Genomic DNA, 19,409 nt, shown 5'->3' on the forward strand with positions numbered 1-19,409 from the left:
AGGTGAGAGGGAATAATGTAGTGCGGCCGCGATGGAATCTGAGGTGGACCTGTTGGGTCAGTAGGCATACTGCTGGGGGTCCAGGGTGTCCGCACTTTCTCAAAACACTTCATGATAATAGGAGTGAGTGATTCTATTAAACAATCTGGTTAAAAACTCCACTGCCATCTCTCCTAAACTCCTCCATGCTTCCATAGGTATGTCATCTGGACCAACGGCTTTTCCATTTTTCATCCTCTTCATAGCTGTCCTTACATCCTCCTTACTACTCTGTTGCACTTCCTGATTCACTATCTCCACATCATCTAACCTCTCTCATTCTCTTCATTCATCAACCTCTCAAAGTACTCTTTCCATCTGCTCAACACACCCTCCTCACTTGTGAGTATGTGTCCATCTTTATCCTTTATCACACTAACCTGCTGCACATCTTTCCCAGCTCGACTCCGCTGTAGCCCACCGGTCCTTTTCTCTTTCCTTAGTGTCCAACCTCTCATACAACTCATGATATGCCTTTTCTTTAGCCTTCGCCACCTCTCTCTATACCTTGCACCTTATCTCCTTGTACTCTTGTCTACTTTTTGCATCTCTCTAACTATCCCACTTCTTCTTCGCCAACCTCTTCCTCTGTATACTCTCCTGTACTTCCCCATTCCACCACCAGGTTTCCTTTTTCTCCTTCCTCTGTCCAGATGTCACGCCAAGCACTCTTCTTGCTGTCACCCTTACTACATCTGCTGTAGTTGCCCAACTGCCAGGTAATTCTTCAATACCACCCAGTGTCTGTCTCACCTCCTCCCTAAACTCAACCCTGCAGTCTTCCTTTTTCAACTTCCACCATTTGATCCTTTGCTCTGCCCTCCCTCTCCTCCTCCTCTTCTTGATCTCCAACGTCATCCTACAGAACACCATTCTATGCTGTCTAACTACACTTTCCTCTGCTGCCACTTTGCAGTTTGTAATCTCCTTCAGATTGACTCTTCTGCTTAGGATGTAATCTACCTGTGTGCATCTTCCTCCACTCCTGTACGTCACCCTATGTTCCTCCCTCTTCTTAAAATACGTATTCACCACAGCCATGTCCATCCTATTGGCAAAATCCACTATCATCTGACCTTCTTCATTCCTCTCCTTGACACCATACCTACCCATAACCTCCTCGTCTCCTCTGTTCCCTTCACCAACATGTCCATTGAAATCCGCTCCAATCAATACTCTCTGTCCCTTGGGTACACTGTTCATCACTTCATCCAACTCACTCCAAAAACCTCCTTTCTCATCCATCGCACACCCAACTTGTGGGGCATATGCACTAACAACATTCATCATCACACCTCCAATTTCCAGCTTCATAATCATTACTCTGTCTCGCAGGATTCTCATTGTCAAGGACCCGAGTAGCTGGACCAGGCAAAGGGTACGCCCACATTACACCTGGCTGCGCCAGACAGACGGTAATTTCCAGAGGGTGGGGACTGGACCGCATGTCTGCCTGGGGGGGGGTTGCCAATCAGAATCCCGAACAGTTTTGAAGTATGGTGGGTGCAGCACCAAGCTGTACCAGTGCATGGTACCCAACCTGATCTGACCTTAATGTATATCAACATTAATAAATGTTAAGGAAGCTTTAAGTAAGTACTCCTCGGTTATAAGAAAGCCAGGGATGTCCTCCCCCTGGCAGCGCCCACTATTGTCCTCCAGTGATGCCTACAGGGTTGCGCTTCTGAACTCCAACTCCCATGCAGCCTTGTGGGTGTCCAGACCGGGACTCTATATGAGGGACACTGCCACCTAGTATTCTGGGAGATGAACTGCTCCCTTTCGTCCTCCCTTGCCATTTCCAGTAGTCTTCAGCCATCCCAATCAGGACAGAAATCATAAGGCATCCTGGCTGGGTAATGCCCATTTATTCCATCCTTCTGTTACAGCATCCCGGCTGGGTAAGGAATTCACCTCCGTCCTGGGTGGGACACCCATCCGTCCTCTGGAGCGTCTACAACATTGAGATTAAGGGCATGTAAACCGTGTAAAAACCTGAAAGCCACTTCCTTATTCAAGCTCCTAGCTGTGTTACACTGTTAATTCAGAATGCACTTTTCATTTCAAAATTAAATGCTGCCTATATACATTCCAAAAATACCTGGTTATGTTAATTTAATTTAACCAGGTTAATTTGCTTATTGCATAATGCGATCAATGTAAAACATGTACAACCTGCATACATGTAGTTTTTAAAATTAAACTTCTCATACAGCTTTAACAAGGATTCAATTTCACAAAATCTGGAGGGTGTAGTAGACGACAGAATTTCTTTACGATTTTCACATTTGTTCATATCTCTCCCTCCCTTCCTCATCTTAAACAAATTTGTGGATGTAAAAAAGAGTTCTGTCCATCTTATAACTTCTGTGTTAAAACAGACAATTCACCTACCAACATTTATGAAAAAAAAAAAAAATTTTGATGACAGTTTTAGATTACAAAGTCCTAGTTGTCTGTTGAACTTGACTTTTCTTTATATATAATAAGCTACCGTGGCTGTCTGTTTGTCTGTCCAGGATTTTAAATCACCTGTAGCTCAAAAACAGTTTGAACTATTCACCTGAAATTTGGTACACATATACTATGTGATGTCTACTATCCGCTTTCGGGATGATGATTTTTATTAATCTATTTATTTTTATTGTAGAATCAACTCACTGCAGCGGACTGCAGGGTGGCTGTGTGGCGCATGCGTACCGGCGCCCTTCTCATCCCTAACACCTTCGTTGTCACTTCCCCTACCTCTTCATATCTAAAATCATTCTTGAGGCAGATTGAAGACTTAAGTGCCTGCTTAAGTGAAAAATTAAGGAAAACGTACTAAGTAATTGCAACACAAACACTGACTTAATCAGTTTTAATGCGAAAAGATGCTGACGAAAGAAGAGAAGAAGCAGGCCGCTAGGGTGAAGAAGAGCTGCTCAGAAAGCAGCAAGCGCATCAACCTCTGAGCAAACGAATGATAAACGTACAGAGAAAGACTATGAGAACTATGAATGCTTAAGTCAAGTGTATTCACTGCACGATAACTGTTACTGGTATAATATAATGGAACTGACTTTATAACTAAACTAGGGGGCTCCGCCATGACCGTGACTCCATTAGTTATCCATTGTCTACCGTTAGTAATATGGATAATTAATTGCACTTACTGTTAATACGGAGCATTTTCTGTGGTTGTACTGTTAATAGTGCATCACTGTAATGTGATTCACATATGCTATATGGTTTGGACGTGTGAGGATGCTGTACGTTTAATACGGAGAGTTCATTTATTCTTATTACCCGGACCATGCTGTGTAGTGTGGACGTTTAGTTCAGAAGCGCGTTGTAGGCGCCTGCGCCTTTCGTACTATCTTTGTGGACCTTGCGGACCCCGTAGTGTCTTCCATTTGACTCTGGGGTGCAGTGCAGAATCCTCTTTTCTGTGTGGCGTTAGTTGAGCTATTTCGTTTTTGAGCCATGACTCCTTCGTCAGTTGAGCTCTTTTGTTTTTGAGCCGTTTTGACTCCTTCGTTTGCGGTGGATCAGACTTCGCTTGCGGTTTATGAGACGTGCGCTGTAGGCGCCTGCGCACTATGTCTCCTGCATCCATCGCCGTGTACCTGGGTTCGTGCCTTCCGGTTTACCATTCTCGGTTAGTAATATGGATTGCACTTGTCAGAGGTCTTGACACATCCAGGAATGTTTGTATTTCTGATATAAAATGATAACTTTTTAAAATTAATTCTCCATTAAATCAATGTGGAAATCCAGCCAAGACATTCCTACTCTTTCTAATGGTTTGAAATGACTCATTTATCTTAAAGAAGAAACATTCTGAATTCTTAGTAACTTCAAATGTTTATCAGCACGTTCTATTCATGGACATGAATTTTACACTTAGGGCCCATTTTCTACCTTGGACTAACAAGACCCTCAGAAAGATTCAAACAGGTACCACCTTGTCCAAGGCCTGCCCCCACCACGCACACGGAGCTAGGATACCATCCTTGTTTGTTTGTTAGGTATTTCATGGTTTTAAAGAGTAAAACAATGACCTTTAAAGATTAATAACTGTACTATTTCATGACTGTTTTTGAATTATTTACCCTTAATATTGCAAATACCGCCCCTCAGCGTGCCTCTGGCCCGTCTTGATCCTCGACTGCTCAGACAAACCAAGGCAGCCCCTATTCCTAATTATGTATTCCATTCGGAGAAGCGATTTCTCCCATCTTTTCTCACTCATTTCCTATTTAGCATTTGCATTGTTAACTATGTGCCATTACACTTTGTTCCACTTACAACCGAAGTACACCTCAGCTGTCATCAAAGCAGGAGTGCAGCAGGTCTAAAATCACATGCAAATTGATCTCAATAGTCCCCATAAAATGCACATCACCTAGTTAAGATATCTGCAACTTGTTTCCAAATATGCTCCTTTACATTTTAGGATAAATGCAACAAAATCCCTTTAAAGATATCTCAAATACACTTAATCAGAAAGAGGGTCAACCAGGTACCACTTTGTGCAGACCCTGCTATGTAGTTAAATACCATTTCACTATCATAGCCTGTTTAATAACGAGCAGGGCAGAGGGGGGTGGAGGTTAACCCATCAAGCCTTGGTGAACTCACACACACACCCCATGGCCAGCTTCGCATCACCAATCCACCTAACCTGCATGTCTTGGGAATGTGGGAGGAAACCCACGTACACCAGTGGAGAACATGCAAACTCCGCATCTATTCACTGTGAGGCAGCAGCGCTACCACGGCGACATCCTGCCGCACAATTCGTTTTTTTTAATGGCTAAACTGCACCTCCCGATATGTCACAATACAGCCTACTTAAACAATTGTACCGGAACCCATCCAATACGTTTGTAATTAAATTTTCCATTTCCTTTAATTTCAAGGCCACAAGGCACATGGCGAACACTTCATCTTGTATCTCATTTGTCTTCGTATTAACATCATCACAAATACGCATTTCAGTTTACTTTAAGGAACTGGACTGTTGTTTCTCTAAAGTATAACGAGAAAAAAATGGAAAGAAACTTGGACGCCAATCGCCAGATAACTGAGAACAAGAAAAACGCACCGCGCCGGCGCCAACAACGAAACCTCGGCGCGACACGACATACACCACGTGACGCAGAAGAGGTGGGCTCGTGAACCGGAAGTGTTCGCGTGTGCCACACTGCACCATGGCTCCCGGGGGCTGTTGTTGTCATCATAATACTACCATATTATAAATATTTATATGCCGAATAGTAGGACTGCTTTTTTCCTCTCATTATGTCAGTCTTCTTATATCGTGACGTTATTTTAAAAGCGTCCCCCTGTTCTTAGGTATAGAGTTTTACAATTTTTAGTAAAGGTGAAAGAAAAAACATCAAGTTTTAACAAGTTAATCGACAAATAATTTTGTAAATAGTCTGGAGAAAAACTCTTCACAAAGAAATCTGGCGCGTTGCCCCCAGTCGTAAGGTCAGTCTGTTGTGTTTACATTGTTTGAGTGTCCTAACACGCATGTGCCTGCACTTTTTACTAAATGTTTATATTTCAATTAGCAATCGCAGATTTTCCAGATACGAGAGCTAAAATGGACGACTTCAGCTCGATAAGCCTCTTCTCCCTGGCGATGCTGGTGGGCTGCTACGTGGCGGGCACCATTCCTCTGGCCGTCAACTTCTCCGAGGTGAGTCAGTGGCATAGTGCCCTTCTTCCTCTTCCTCGCCTTCTATTTTACGATCTGCCGTGTCGTGGCGTCGAGCAAGCCGTGTGGCGCCAGCCGGTGACGGGGTCACTGAGTTAAAGAGCTCCTCGGTATGGCACCTGCCTGGCACTGCCCCTCGCTCTGTCGTTTTACTAGTTTTATTCAGGATTGTATGGTGACTTAAGGCTCAGACAAAGTGGAATGTTACTCAGAAGAGATTGACGGGTGTAATAAATTATTGATCGCAGCAATTACAGCTGATTGATTTTTTAGTTACTCTTAATAGTAAATTCCGTTTGATTTTCTGCGACTGTATATGCTGAGCCTGAGCACAATGTTAGAACGCCGAAGAGCTCGAGCAAACTTTAACCTAGGGGTTTTCAGCCAGACGGCCGCAGAAGCACTTCTAATGAATTAAACCGGTGTGTTTTTGATACGAGTGCTGTTTGGGAGTATGCGCCATAGGGCAAAGCGAAAACAACTTTAGCTTAGCCAAGATTAGAAAGATAACATGTATGTTACTACAGCATGTTCGGTGCTGGAGTTAGCGGGTATTATTAGTTTGAGCTTTATTCAAGTTTTCGAATGATGAATGAGAGATGACACAGGAAAGAGTAGACATGGAAAGAGAGAGAGATAGAGAGAGATGGATGTGTCCCTTGGTACATATAGAATTTTCATCGTCTTAATGTCAACAAAACCAAAAGAATTGGTTATTGACTTCCATCACACTTAAGAGTGTCTGTGTCTGTGCCTGGTCACCATTCATAGAGTAGATAATGGAGGTGGTGCACTGCCCATAGTACTTGGGGGTGGTCCACATCAGTGACCGATAGAACTGGTCTCATCACACTGAGGAGCTGCACAAGAAAGAGCAGTGGGGATTAAAGCAGAATTGAGTACCATTATGAGCAATGCTGCACATCATCACTCTGACACACTAACAATAATAATGCATTTTATTTTTATAGCACCTTTCTGAGAATTATTCAGCAGAAATGTGTAAAGAAACACTACTAAGGCTCCTTTATACCTGAAGGAATAAGCATGTATAATACCTCACTCTGACTCTGACTGCCAAGTCAGATGTTTGGTTTCTTTTTAATTTTCTTCCTTTGTAGTCATTCTTGAGTGTGTTCAGAACATAGTCTGTCTGTGTGTGTATGTATTTAATTAATGCAAGAGCTTCTGTAAAGAGCCAAATTACTCCAGACATCCTATCTATCTATCTATCTATCTATCTATCTATCTATCTATCTATCTATCTATCTATCTATCTATCTATCTATCAATCAAAAGCCAACTAAAGTTCTAAAATAAATAAAACTTAAAAAAAAAAAAAATCAAAACGTTGAAAAATTTGCTCTATTGACCCTGTTTTAGTTCCTGTCTGGAAGCATGGGTTGGAAGCAGAATGGACCACAAAGCCACTCCCAGTAACCAGTCAGGTTGAGGTGCTGTTGCTGGTCCAGATAATTAAGTTTGCAAGTCATTACACAGCTCCCCCGAAATGTGTTAGAATTTATTCAAGTGAAAGGATTTGCATTTTTAGTGAAGAAAGAAAACACATCGTAATAACATCGCTTTCTCATTTGTGAAGTGCTGATTGGGAAAATACACAGTAATTAGATGAGAAAATATAGTTAAAAATGGTTAAATATATGAAAAGTAGCTCTCTTAAATCACATCTCAATGCCAGGAAGTTAGAGCAAAGCATGTTAATCTTCACAAGGAAGCAAGATGGATATCTAAGGGGAAAGTACTGAGACAAAAGTTTGAGCTGAAGGATTTTTTTTATTTTTTAACACCTTTCAAATGAAGAGGAATCCTGCTTTGCACGTACAGATAATAGATTGCAAAATTATCATGCATAGTTGATATCTTTGAACATTTAACATGTTTAATTACAACATGCAAGGAAATGTTGAAAATATCTTATCTTCCACTGATAAATACTGGAACAAGTTAATGTGTATATGTTGCCACAACAGAAAATACAGAGGTCATGCCTTTGATTTTAGAGCATCTTGAGATACAGGATAAAATGTAATTTTATTTTCAAAATTTACAAAACAAAAATATGCATATAATGTAAAAATACGGGTCAAGGATCTCAGTTGAATCAAGCAGTTATAAACTCTGCATCATAAAGTGATGTGCTTCTTAAAAAATTATGGATAAAAATGATGAATGAATATCCTGTTATTAAAAAAAAAAAAAAAAAAGGTGTAGCAATGATACATTTTTTTAAATGTGAGCTAGGATTTGTTAAAAAATTCTGCGTGGCATGGCTAGTCAGTGCACTGAAGACTGAAATTGTCAGCACAATATGCAGTATATATTTATATAAGTATAATTAAAAATTTTTTTTTAAATCTTATTGCTAGTTTGTGCCATTTGTTATTTGTAGCACGAGTACAGGAAAGCAGACAGCCAACAGACTACTACCTCTGAAGCTCCACCACCACTTTCCTCACTGCTTCTATGTAGAGTATCTCATCCTATGACTGGCAGCACTGCCACAAGTACTTGATAAACAATTTGCAGCCTCAAGCAGTTGGTCTTAGCAATTTCTAGAACATTGTTATCCTATTGTATTTATGGCCTTAAATCAGTGTGTGTGTATTGTCATAAGAATGAGTCGGAGACATCAAAGAGTTGGGGCAGCCACCCGTATATTATTTTCTCGGCTGCAAAAGTCATTTTTTTATGGTAGCACGATGTGCCTACAACAGAGTCCAAAACAGAACTGCCTGTACTGAGGCAAGATGGCAGTTTTAAAGGCCCAGAGAGGAAATGACATCATCGGTGCAGGAACTGGGAGTGGCTTGTAAGTGATGTCATCATCAGGGCCGGAAACAGGTGGGATTTCCCGGGAAAGGTCTGTAAGGGACTGAGATAGATAGTCAGTACACTCTGCCGCCCCCTGGCCTGGCATAGAATTACTATTGTTTAGGCCCTTCAGCTGTTACCCATGCACACGTGTGTGACAAGGCCCCCCCTCAGCCCAGACCAATCAGGTTGGGTGGACGTGTCTGAGGGGTCTTGGACTCGAGAGAGAGCATCAGCATTGGCATGGAGAGAGCCGTTACGGTGAACAAGAGAAAACTTATACGGTTGGAGGTAAAGAAACCACCCAGTGACCCGTGGATTCAACTCTTTGTGGAGCGCCATCCACTGCAGAGGTTCATGGTCCATCACTAGAGTAAATTCACGGCCCAAGAGTGTAATCGCCCATTTAATCGCAAGGGCCTCTTGTTCCACTGCCGCATATCTGGGCTCCCAGTCCAGCAGTTTCCGGCTCAGGTACATGACGGGGTGTTCAACACCATCGATGCTTTGGCTCAACACGGCACCCAGGACAGTGTCCTAAGCGTCCATCTGGAGTATGAAAGGAAGCGAAAAGTTAGGTGCTTTCAATATGTGTGCTGATGCAAGGGCTTGTTTTAGGTTCCATGTGCTTGAATAGATGGCCACCTCATCCAAATAGCAGCACCAAACACGTTATGGGGCCGTAGCACTCTATCCATCATACGCTGCAAAGTGGCTGGAGCCCCATGTAACCCGAATGGGAGGACCCAATACTGCCAGTGCCCACTAGGTGTGCTAAACGCGGTCTTAGCCTTTGCAGAGTCCGTTAAAGGAACCTGCCAGTACCCCTTAGTCATGTCAAGTGTGGTCCAAGTCTTTCAAGGAGGTTGTCCATACGAGGAGTCAAACTGGGAGACTTGATTCAGTCGACAGAAGTCGTTGCAAAACCTCCAACTCCCGTCGGGCTTATTGACCAAGACAATCGGACTGGACCAGGGACTATAACTTTCCTTAATCACACCCAGTTCCAACATACGCTTGATTTCAAGCTCCACCTCTGCCTTTTTTGCCTTGGGAAGACGATATGGGCGTTCTTGTATGATAAGCCCGGGCTCAGTCACTATGTTATACACAATCAGAGAGGTCCTTCCAGGTTTCTCACTCACTACCTCTGGAACTGACAGGACAGCTGTTTCGAGCGCTCGTCTCTGCCTAGCATTTAACTCGGAACTGAAATTAAGGCTGTCGCTCTGAGCAAAGAAAGAGCAGGGCTGAGCAGAGGAGGGATCTGGATCCCTCTCCTTCTACGGCTTCAGCAAGTTCACATGATATACCCGCTCACTTGGTCGATGATTGGGTTGTCTCACCAAATAATCGATGAGCCCTTTCCTCTCTTTAACTTCATATGGACCTTGCCAATGGGCAAGTAATTTAGAATGAGAGGTAGGAACTAATACCATGACCCGATCCCCTGGTTGGAACTCCTGAAGAGTCGTGCCACGGTCATAATAGTGGGCCTGTGCTGCTTGCGCCTCCTCCATGTGACTTTTTAAAAGAGGTTGAATTTTTCCGAATTGATTGCGTAATTGCGCGATATATTCTAGTATATTGGTAGAGGGAAGAGCCTCTCCTTCCCATCCTTCTTTTAAAACATCCAATATTTCTCGGGATTGTCTTCCATATAACAGTTCAAAAGGCAAGAACCCCGTAGAGGCTTGTGGGACTTTCCGATAGGCACGAGAAGGAGGATTCCAGTTCCTCCTGTCCACGCTGATCACCTTGCGCAGCATTTGCTTGAGAGTCTGGTTAAACCTCTCGACAAGACTGTCGGTTTGAGGATAATACACCGCGGCCTTTAAGTGCTTTATTGTAAGTAACTTGGCCGTTTCCTTGAACATCTCCGAGGTAAAGGGCGTCCCTTGGTCTGTAAGGACTTCTTTAGGGGTGCAAACACACGCAAAGACCCCTACTATTTCCCGTGCGATAGCTTTAGACGTGGCAGAGTGCAATGGAACTGCCTCTGGATATCGGGTAGCATAATCTACGAGGACTAGTATATATTTATGTCCTCGGGCTGAGGGCTCCAGAGGTCCTACTATATCAACCCCAATACGCTTGAAGGGGAACGAGAGGAGCGCAGTCCCTCCTAGGAATTTGCTGTAATTGACATTCTGGACAAGAAATGGAAAAACGGCAAACCTCCTCGTTAATTCCCGGCCAATAAAATCGGAGCTTGATTCGCTCCAAAGTCTTTTTGGTGCCTAAATGGCCTCCCAGGAGGTGGGTATGCACCAAGTCACAAACCTGCCGCTTGTAGGTTCGTGGGATTAGCAACAATTTCCTCACCCCATCCTTGTGTTCAGCTACATGATATAACAGATTGTTTTCTAGTATAAAGTGAGGGCTGTGTGGCATGGGCTGATGAGTATGTTGGCCATTGACAAGCACTACTGCATTTTTTGCGAATTTCAGGGAGTTGTCATTCCATTCCTCCCTCTTAAAAGAAGTCGGTGTTTCTCTAAACTGAAAATGTATTTCGTAGAGGGGGTCTGGTCTGACCTCAAGGGGTGGGGAATCCTTCACGGCTCGTTGAGGCCCAGGTTGATGACGTGTTTAACTGCTACAGCCCAGGAGTTTCCCTGTCCTCCTCACGGCCTTCCGTAGTTCTCTCCTTCGGTTGGTTACACGGCGTGGAAGCAGCCTGAGTCGGGTTATTCCCTTCTATCACTAGGCCTACAGGAGCAGTTAACAGTTGTAGCAGGCGGCTGGGGATCAGACCCAGCCAAGACGCCTGGAAGGACCGGGAGGCGGACTATACATCCCCCGGGCCACAAGGGGGCAACCGCCCTGGTTAGTGTGGGGACCATGGAAACAGAGCATGGAGGCTCAAACCCATTGGGGCCCGTGGTCACCGCCATGGGACACCCCGAGCTTCATAGAGCCCGGGATGTTGGCACTTCCGCCACACCTGGGAGTACTGGTGGAGGACCTTACAGGGACGCCCGGAGTGCTTCCGGGTGCTCATGTGGCACTTCCGCCACAACAGGAAGTGCCGCCGGAAGGACGTTAGGAAGCTGCTGGAGCACATCCGGGTGCATATAAAAGGGGCCACCTCCCTCTAGTCGACAGCTGGAGTTGGGAGGAAGAGGACCTCTTGTGATTGGTTTAAATTCACTTTCAGTTAGAAAATCAGTGCTTTCTCATAGTTGTGTTATTTTGTACATCGCAGTTGTCTGTCATTGAGTTACAGCTTTTTGTTTAGACTTGTGTGTCCATGTGAGGTTTTCTGGTCTGAAAGGGGACTCTGCAAAGATATCAGTTACTCTCTGATTTTTCACATTTGTTATCAGATGACTACAGGACTGAGATTGGCACGGACTGCAGTACAGCCAATTAGTTTGCAATGTAAGTGGGAGTTTGGTGATGCTGGATTTCTGCATCCCTGTTAAATCTGCAGTTTTAACAGGCCACTGAAAAACTAGTAGAATGTGCATTGCTCACTTTGTTCTGCATCCTCCCAGAATCTCTTCTCTACCCCTCTCACCCTGACTTATCATGGCTTTGCCTGCACCTCCATCTTCATACTACATGTGACCTCATTATCAGAACCTCTACCTTTTCCAAAACAGCTGCATGGTTAATAACTCAGTATCTTTTTGAAATTACTTTTTACATCTCTGTGTATTTCAATTCTTCTTCATCTTTCGTCAGCAGTACAAGATAGTCAGTGTTCAACAACATCCATTTCAGTCCTTCATGTACTTCTCTGGTCACCACCTCTGCCATTATACTAGAAGAACAATGGACTTTGAACAGACCCCCTATTGTGGCTCCATGTTCACTTCCAAACTTTGACTATCCTCATCTTCTGTCGTAACTGCCATTCATGCTTTCTCGTACACTGACATCAACTCACACTTTAACTGTTCATCCACACTATATTTTCCCAATGCTCAGCTCACTCCACCTCTATAAACTAGGGGGCTCCGCCCCCTGCTCGCTTCGCTCGCCAACCCCTGGTGTTGGGAATGAGAAAGAGTGTGATGTATGAATGAGATATAGAATAGTGTGAAGGTGTAGATGATGCAAATAGAAAGCAAACAATAAAGTGTGTGGCACAGTGTAAAGGTTTATTGGAAAATGTCTTTGTACACGCCGTTTAAGTGTAAAAGGTAATTCCAGGTCAGAACTTGTAAGGTCAATGAAGATGGTTATTGTCGTGATCAGAGTCAAGTTTGTCAGAGCTTAGAAAGAGTTGTGTCTCTCCAGGAAGTAATGCAATGACTTGGGTATTTATGTTTTCCACATTAATATTTTTTGGACATAATATAGTGCGTTGTGTTAAAAGGGGCATTTGGTCTAATGAGATTGCTGTTCCAAATCTGTCTGTAACTAAGTCGGCGCAGATAAAGGCTTGAGGAATTGTAATAATATCTGGGTGAAGTCTATCTGTATTGGTGAGTGTACCATCTCCCAGTTGTAATAACCAATTGTTATGATCTGGATGTGGACATCGCATGTTTTGTACTAACTGAATCTTTTGAAAGCAATGCCAATTGTCTGCGTATTTTAAGGTGCACTGAACAATAGCTGAGCGCATGGAATGTGGAACAATAGCTAAGCACTGTCTAAAATCTCCTCCTAATAAAAGTACCTTTCCTCCAAAGGGAAGATTATTATTCATAAACGTTTGTAGAAGTTTATGAATGGTGTTGAGTAAGTGAGTGGATGCCATTGTACATTCATCAATAATTAACAGTTTTGCAAGACGGATGTCATGTGCAGTGCCACTGTTAATGTTCATAGTGGATACCGATTTGTAGGATCTAATGCAGTTCATAAAGATTTCACTTTCAGGTACATCGTTAGTTAGAAGCTTCTGTAGATATTCAGGATATGAATGTAAAGGAGGCAGTCTAATTTGACCGTTTTGATAACAACGTGTAAATTCATTACTTGTATTGCCAGTTGTTTCTTCAGGGAAGTTAAGTGAATGACAATGATTGCAAATGACATTCATTAATCCCAATGAATTTTCCTGAATAGTGGACTCATTATTGAATGCGTTGTCAGCTAACTGGCGCAATCGTTTAGCAGGTGTCTGTCGTTGATGTCCATGACGTGTATGTTTTGCTTGTGCCGTTTGAGAGGCGCGTCGTTGTATGTCCAGTATTTGGGACGTGTTGTTTTGGAGCTGTAATCGATTTGCCAGTGAGGTGTGAGAAGCCCGTTGTAGTTTACGGCGTGCATTGTTTGTATTGAGCCTTGCCCGTTTTTGTATGTCGGTCAGTTGAGCTTTCTCTTTTTGGAGCCTTGCCTGCTTGTTTTCCGGCATTTGAGATGCGAGGTGTAGACGTCTGCGTTTATTTATTTTGTCCCCTCGCTGCCGTTTCTGTATGTCTGAGACGGGAGGTGTTTCGTTTTGAAGCCGTGCCTGTTTCGATGCAGTACTGTGAGACGTGCGCTGCATGCGTCCACGTTCAGTGTGTCTGTCCATTTGGGTTCGTTTCTGTAACTGTGTTAGTTGAGCTTTGCGTTTTTGGAGCCGAGACATTTTTTCTTCCAGAGTTTCAGAAGCGCGTTGGAGCCGACGTGTATTGTTTTTTTTCATGCGGGTTCGTGTGTTTGGTCCCGTTACTCGAGCCGTATCGGTTTGTACCCGTGATCGTGAATTCATGAATTGTTTGTTCTTCAGTGTTAGAAATATGGATAAGTAATAAGGAGGATCGCAGTTACTGTTAATATGGAGCCTTTTCTGCGGTAGAACGGTTAATAGTGCCTCATTGTAATGAGATCCACCTATGCTGCATAGTGTGAATTGTGTTTGGTCCCGTTATCCGAGCCGTATCGTTTTGTACCCGTGATCGTGAATTTATGACTTGTTTGTTGTTGAGCGTGATAAATATGGATAAGTAATAAGGAGGATCGCACTCACTGTTAATATGGAGCCTTTTCTGCGGTTGAACGGTTAATAGTGCCTTATTGTAATGAGATCCACCTATGCTGCATAGTGTGAACGTGTTGAGATGACGTATGTTTAATACGGACAGTTCATTTAGAAATGGGGCTTTGTGTGTAGATTTGTGCATATTTGCGTTGTTGATTTGTTTCAGGGTGCACTGTTCCAATGCGATGCAATATTTGTCCACATATGTGAAAGCAGTATGGGCCATTGCCTTTTGGTGGCCTGATATTTACTCCGGTAGATGCAAAAGCAAATGAACTATTGTAGGATCTAATGCAGTTCATAAAGTTTTTAGTTTCAGGTACATCGTTAGTTAGAAGCTTCTGTAGATATTCAGGATATGAATGTAAAGGAGGCAGTCTAATCTGACCCTTTTGACAACAACGTGTAAATTCATTACTTGTATTGCCAGTTGTTTCTTCAGGGAAGTTAAGTGAATGACAATGATTGCAAATGACATTCATTAATCCCAATGAATTTTCCTCAATAGTGGACTCATTATTGAACGCGTTGTCAGCTAAGTGGTGCAATCGTTTAGCAGGTGTCTGCGGACGGTTCCTTTAGAAATGGGGCTTTGGGTGTCACTTCTTATTGATGTTAGTGTGTTTGTGGGTCTGAATCGTTGTTGTTGTGAACGTTTCGTGTGCCATGTCCGTAGTCTGTCCCGTTTCGTCTCTAATGGGCTTGGTGTGGCGGTCACGGGTTCTTTTTTTTGGTGTGGTAGGAGCTTGTTGAATCGTCCTCTTTGTGTGTGTCCCGTCCGTTGCTTGTGGGGGGGGGGGGGGGGGGGGGGGGGTCCTTGGAGGTGGGTGTGGGATTTGTGGGGCGCGAGCGGCTTCTTTTTTTTTGTGTGCTAGTTTCGTGTGCAATGGCTTTCGTGCGGCGCTGTGTGCGTCGCCTGCGTTTGACTCCTTTTTTCTGTGCTGACTCCTTTTTTCTGTGGTTGCGGCGCCTCATTTCTTTGACTCCTTTTTTCTGTGCTCACTCCTTTTTTCTGTGGTCGCGGCCGCCTCTCGCGGCGCCTCATTTCTTGGGGCGCCTGCACAGTACGTCTGTTTGCGGCTACGGCCCATGGCCGGATGTCCCTGCGTCCATCCGGTTTAGCATTCTCGGTTAGTAATGTGGATCCTCATTGCAGCTTCTATCCTTCCCCTGTTGTTTTAAATTGGCAAAGATGATGATATCAAAAAATAAAAAGTGGGTGTCGGCAAAAACCCAACAAATGAAACATGGCTGCCAATTTCCAGCTTTTTTAAATTCTGCATTTCTATTTATTTCATTTAAATTCTGTTTTTACATTTTAAGTTTCCTCCGGCCCAAGTGGCCTTCTATATTGCGCAGGAATGATGTTCCTCTTCAGTGTTCATTGCACAGACCTGGCTGGTTTATCTTGTGTTGATCTTGGACAATTGAGTAAGCATTTTAAAAACCCTATACAATTAGGTGATGTTGTTGGTAATAATGGGTCTGTAGTAGATGAGTTGCCTTCCTATGTATCACATATGTTGCTTTTCCTGCCTGTTGAAATGTGTCATAAACAGTATGTGGATGATTCAATGTAAGAGAACTAATAAGTGTGTAGTCATGTCAGCTTCACATCTGGTAAGAAATTTGTGTCTTGCAAGATCTTCCAAAAAGAAGCACACTCGTTATGGGAGTACAATCATCTGAAAAGAAATTCATTGGAGTATTGGGTATTTCCCTCGCTTTCATACATGGGGATGATCCATTATTTTCTTATGGCAGAGCAAATTCTTTTTCTGACTTTGCAGAATCCAAGTCATGAACAGTACATAAATGTCCTATGGTGACTTACTGTTATGGTGTGAAGTTAAAGGATATGTTAAGTGTAGGAGACTCTGCTCATCTGAGGGATTTGCTGCCATCTTGTGGCTATAATTAAATAAAAAACTCCAGGCAATTTGTATCAATACTTTAAACCTGGGGTCGCCAACTCCAGTCCTGGAGGACCACCGTGGCTGCAGGTTTTCATTCTAACCGTTTTCTGAATGAGTGACCTGTTTTTGCTCCTAATTAACTTCTTTTGAACTAATTTTAATTGATTTGCTCTTGAAAACTCAGACCCCTTAATTGTTTTTTCCATAATTAGCAGCCAAACTATAATGAGATACAAAAAACAACTGGTGTCCATCATACAATATCTGAAAATAAAGAAAGATGAATGTCTCAGTAATGTCGATCTGCTCTGGTCCCCAAAACATTTTATCAGGGCTCTTAGAAAGAGAAAATCAATAATTTCGGAAATGTCTGCTAATGCACCATGAGAGCAGCAACAAGCCACGAAATTAGAGAATGTGTTTAATTAACGACAAGAATTGGCACCTCATTAAGCAGCTGGTTGGAGTGAAATTGGTTGGATCCCTCACTTCACATTTCATTTCTGTTTGTGGTGCCATTTAAGGAAAGAAATGAAGCAATAAAGAGGAACGATGAAGAAATTCAGGGGAACAGATCTTTAAAAAGCAATTCAATTAAAATGAATTCACAAGAAGTTAATTAGCAGCACAAACACGGCACTCAATTAAAAAAAGAAAAAGGGTTAGAATGAAAACCCGCAGCCACGGTGGTCCTCCAGGACCGGACTTGGCGACTCCTGCTAAACCACGGGTGTCGAACTCTAGGCCTGGAGGGCTGCAGTGGCTGCAGGTTTTCATTCTAGCCCTTATCCTAATCAGTGACCAGAGGGCCGCAGTGGCTGCAGGTTTTCATTCTAGCCCTTATCCTAATCAGTGACCAGTTTTCACTGCTAATTAACTTTTTTTCCCTTCATTTTAATAGCCTTGTTTTTAAGGATTCAGTGCTCTGAATTAATTCTTTTCTTCATTAAATAAAAGCCAAACAGAAATGGGATGTGAAACAAGCCAACAGGTGACCAGTTATTTGGGGCTTCACATGCCAACCACTTTCTTAATGAGAAACCGAGTCTTGCTGTTAATTAAACCCGTTATTTAATTCCATGATTTGTTGCTGCTCTCATTCTGCCACAGCAGACATTTCCAAAACTGTTGATTTTCTGTTTTTTCTAAGGACACTGTCAAAATGTTTTGGGGACCTGAGAGATCAATCTTACTCAGACCGCCACTTTTCTTTATTTCCACATATTATGTGATAGGCACAGGAGAGCTGGTCATGTTGGGGCTTGATTTGTGTCTCATTGTTTGGCTGCTAATTAAGGAAAAAGAAACAACTAAGGGGCCTGTGTCAAATTAATTAAAATTAAGGCAAAAGAAGTTAATTAACAGCAAAAACTGGTCTCTAATTAAGAAGATGGTTAGAATGAAAACCTGCAGCCACTGGGGCTCTCCAGGACTGAGGTTTGACACCCCTGCAAAACAGTAATATTAGCTTTCTACGTTGTGATTTCATCTTTTGTCGACATGAGTCTTGAAAGTGTTAAAGTTAACTTTGTGATCAGTGACAAATGTAATTTTGTTCATATTTGTACTATTATGTATGCTTTCATTTATGAATAAAGTGCTTGAATTTTTACACAAGTGTTAAGAATTTTTTTACCCCCCTCCCCACCAAGTTAATCAATTAATTTAAAAATTCTAAGTGAAATACTTGCTCTTTTGTACAAACATTATATTAAAAAATTAGTGGGTTCTTTAAAGTGATAATTGACTGACAAATTAGTTAACATCCCTAATGTAAATTGTCATTGAAATAGTGCAGCAGTCCTGCTCGGAGATCATATTTTGTTTGTTATCCATCCAAGAATATCATTTTAAATGCATAACACTCAACCCTGGGGTTTACTGTGCTCTTTCAGATTTTCTTAAAGAGCACGTCATTGAGTATTTTCTATTTTGTAATGAGCCAACCTACAATTTTGATTTGTGAATATTATTATTGATAGGAGTAGAGGATAGTAGGGTGACGAAGAATAGGTGACTAGAAACCCAGCAAAACACTAGGAAAGAGAACAGAACATGCCATTTAATGGAGGAGTTATGATATTAAATGAGAGTAAGAGGGGAAAAGGGCTGGTGGCAGGCAGGAAGAAGAAAGTGAAAGGCAAACTGGGAGGATGTTGGTGGTACTTTCCTTGCAGGGCACTCGTAAGCAGGTAATTCAAGCAGATGCCAAGGATGCCTGACCCTTTTTATAGGGATTTCTTCAAGAAGGACAAAAGACCTCCCAATGGGTAGAGTGCATCACACAATTCCAGGAACAGAACTTGTTTAACTTATTAATAGGTCAAGAAGTGATGGGGGTGATCAGAAGACATTGCTTTTTAAGTTCAGCTTGAAATGGTTCCTTTGCTGGCCATGGTGGCCTAATGTGAGAACTGCAAATAACTTAAAATCAACACAGCTGAGTGTCTAACTCGTTCGGTGTTCTGCTCTACATCAGATCCTCCAAAAGATAAAACTTTCCCTGGTACAAATTGATATTCTAAATTAATGCTCTCTGTCTATCATGTAGTGTTTGTTTACTATCTCTGTATGATTTATATAGTGTCTTTCAATCTGTCTATTCATGTATGTTTACATCCCTCAACCTTGTTTTTCTTTTGCAGGAGAAGCTGAACCTTGTCACGGTGTTGGGGGCAGGATTGTTATGTGGCACAGCATTGGCTGTCATCATCCCAGAGGGAGTCCACGCACTTTATGAGGAAATCTTGGAAGGTAAACCACAAGAGGGACGTGTTTTAAATTCCTCATGATGATTGATATCTTGGTAGTTAAATTTAGATGTTTAGGAATACTAGATGAGCTGTGCATTTTACATTTTTTCCCCTCAGGACGAATTCAAATTAATAAGAAAACAATCCAGGATTGTGTTAATATTGAGTGTAACCAATATAGATCTTGAAGTCTTGAGGTCAATCCAGCCATATGCTGGTAGACAAATCTGAATTTG

General features: G+C 42.5%; 1 protein-coding gene across 1 annotated transcript in view; it reads left to right on the forward strand.

Annotated features, from left to right (window-relative positions):
- Window positions 1-5,190: 5,190 nt before the first annotated feature.
- slc39a9 (solute carrier family 39 member 9) overlaps window positions 5,191-19,409 on the forward strand; it is a 36,140-nt gene continuing 21,921 nt past the window's right edge. Inside the window, exons 1-3 of the mRNA XM_028821320.2 lie at window positions 5,191-5,517; window positions 5,601-5,728; window positions 19,066-19,174. Coding sequence (XP_028677153.1) covers window positions 5,633-5,728; window positions 19,066-19,174 — 205 coding nt within the window. The 5' untranslated portion in view covers window positions 5,191-5,517; window positions 5,601-5,632. The remainder of the gene's footprint in view (window positions 5,518-5,600; window positions 5,729-19,065; window positions 19,175-19,409) is intronic.

Source organism: Erpetoichthys calabaricus, chromosome 16 (assembly GCF_900747795.2).
Source record: "Erpetoichthys calabaricus chromosome 16, fErpCal1.3, whole genome shotgun sequence".
In the NCBI taxonomy this organism is placed as follows: Eukaryota; Metazoa; Chordata; class Cladistia; order Polypteriformes; family Polypteridae; genus Erpetoichthys; species Erpetoichthys calabaricus.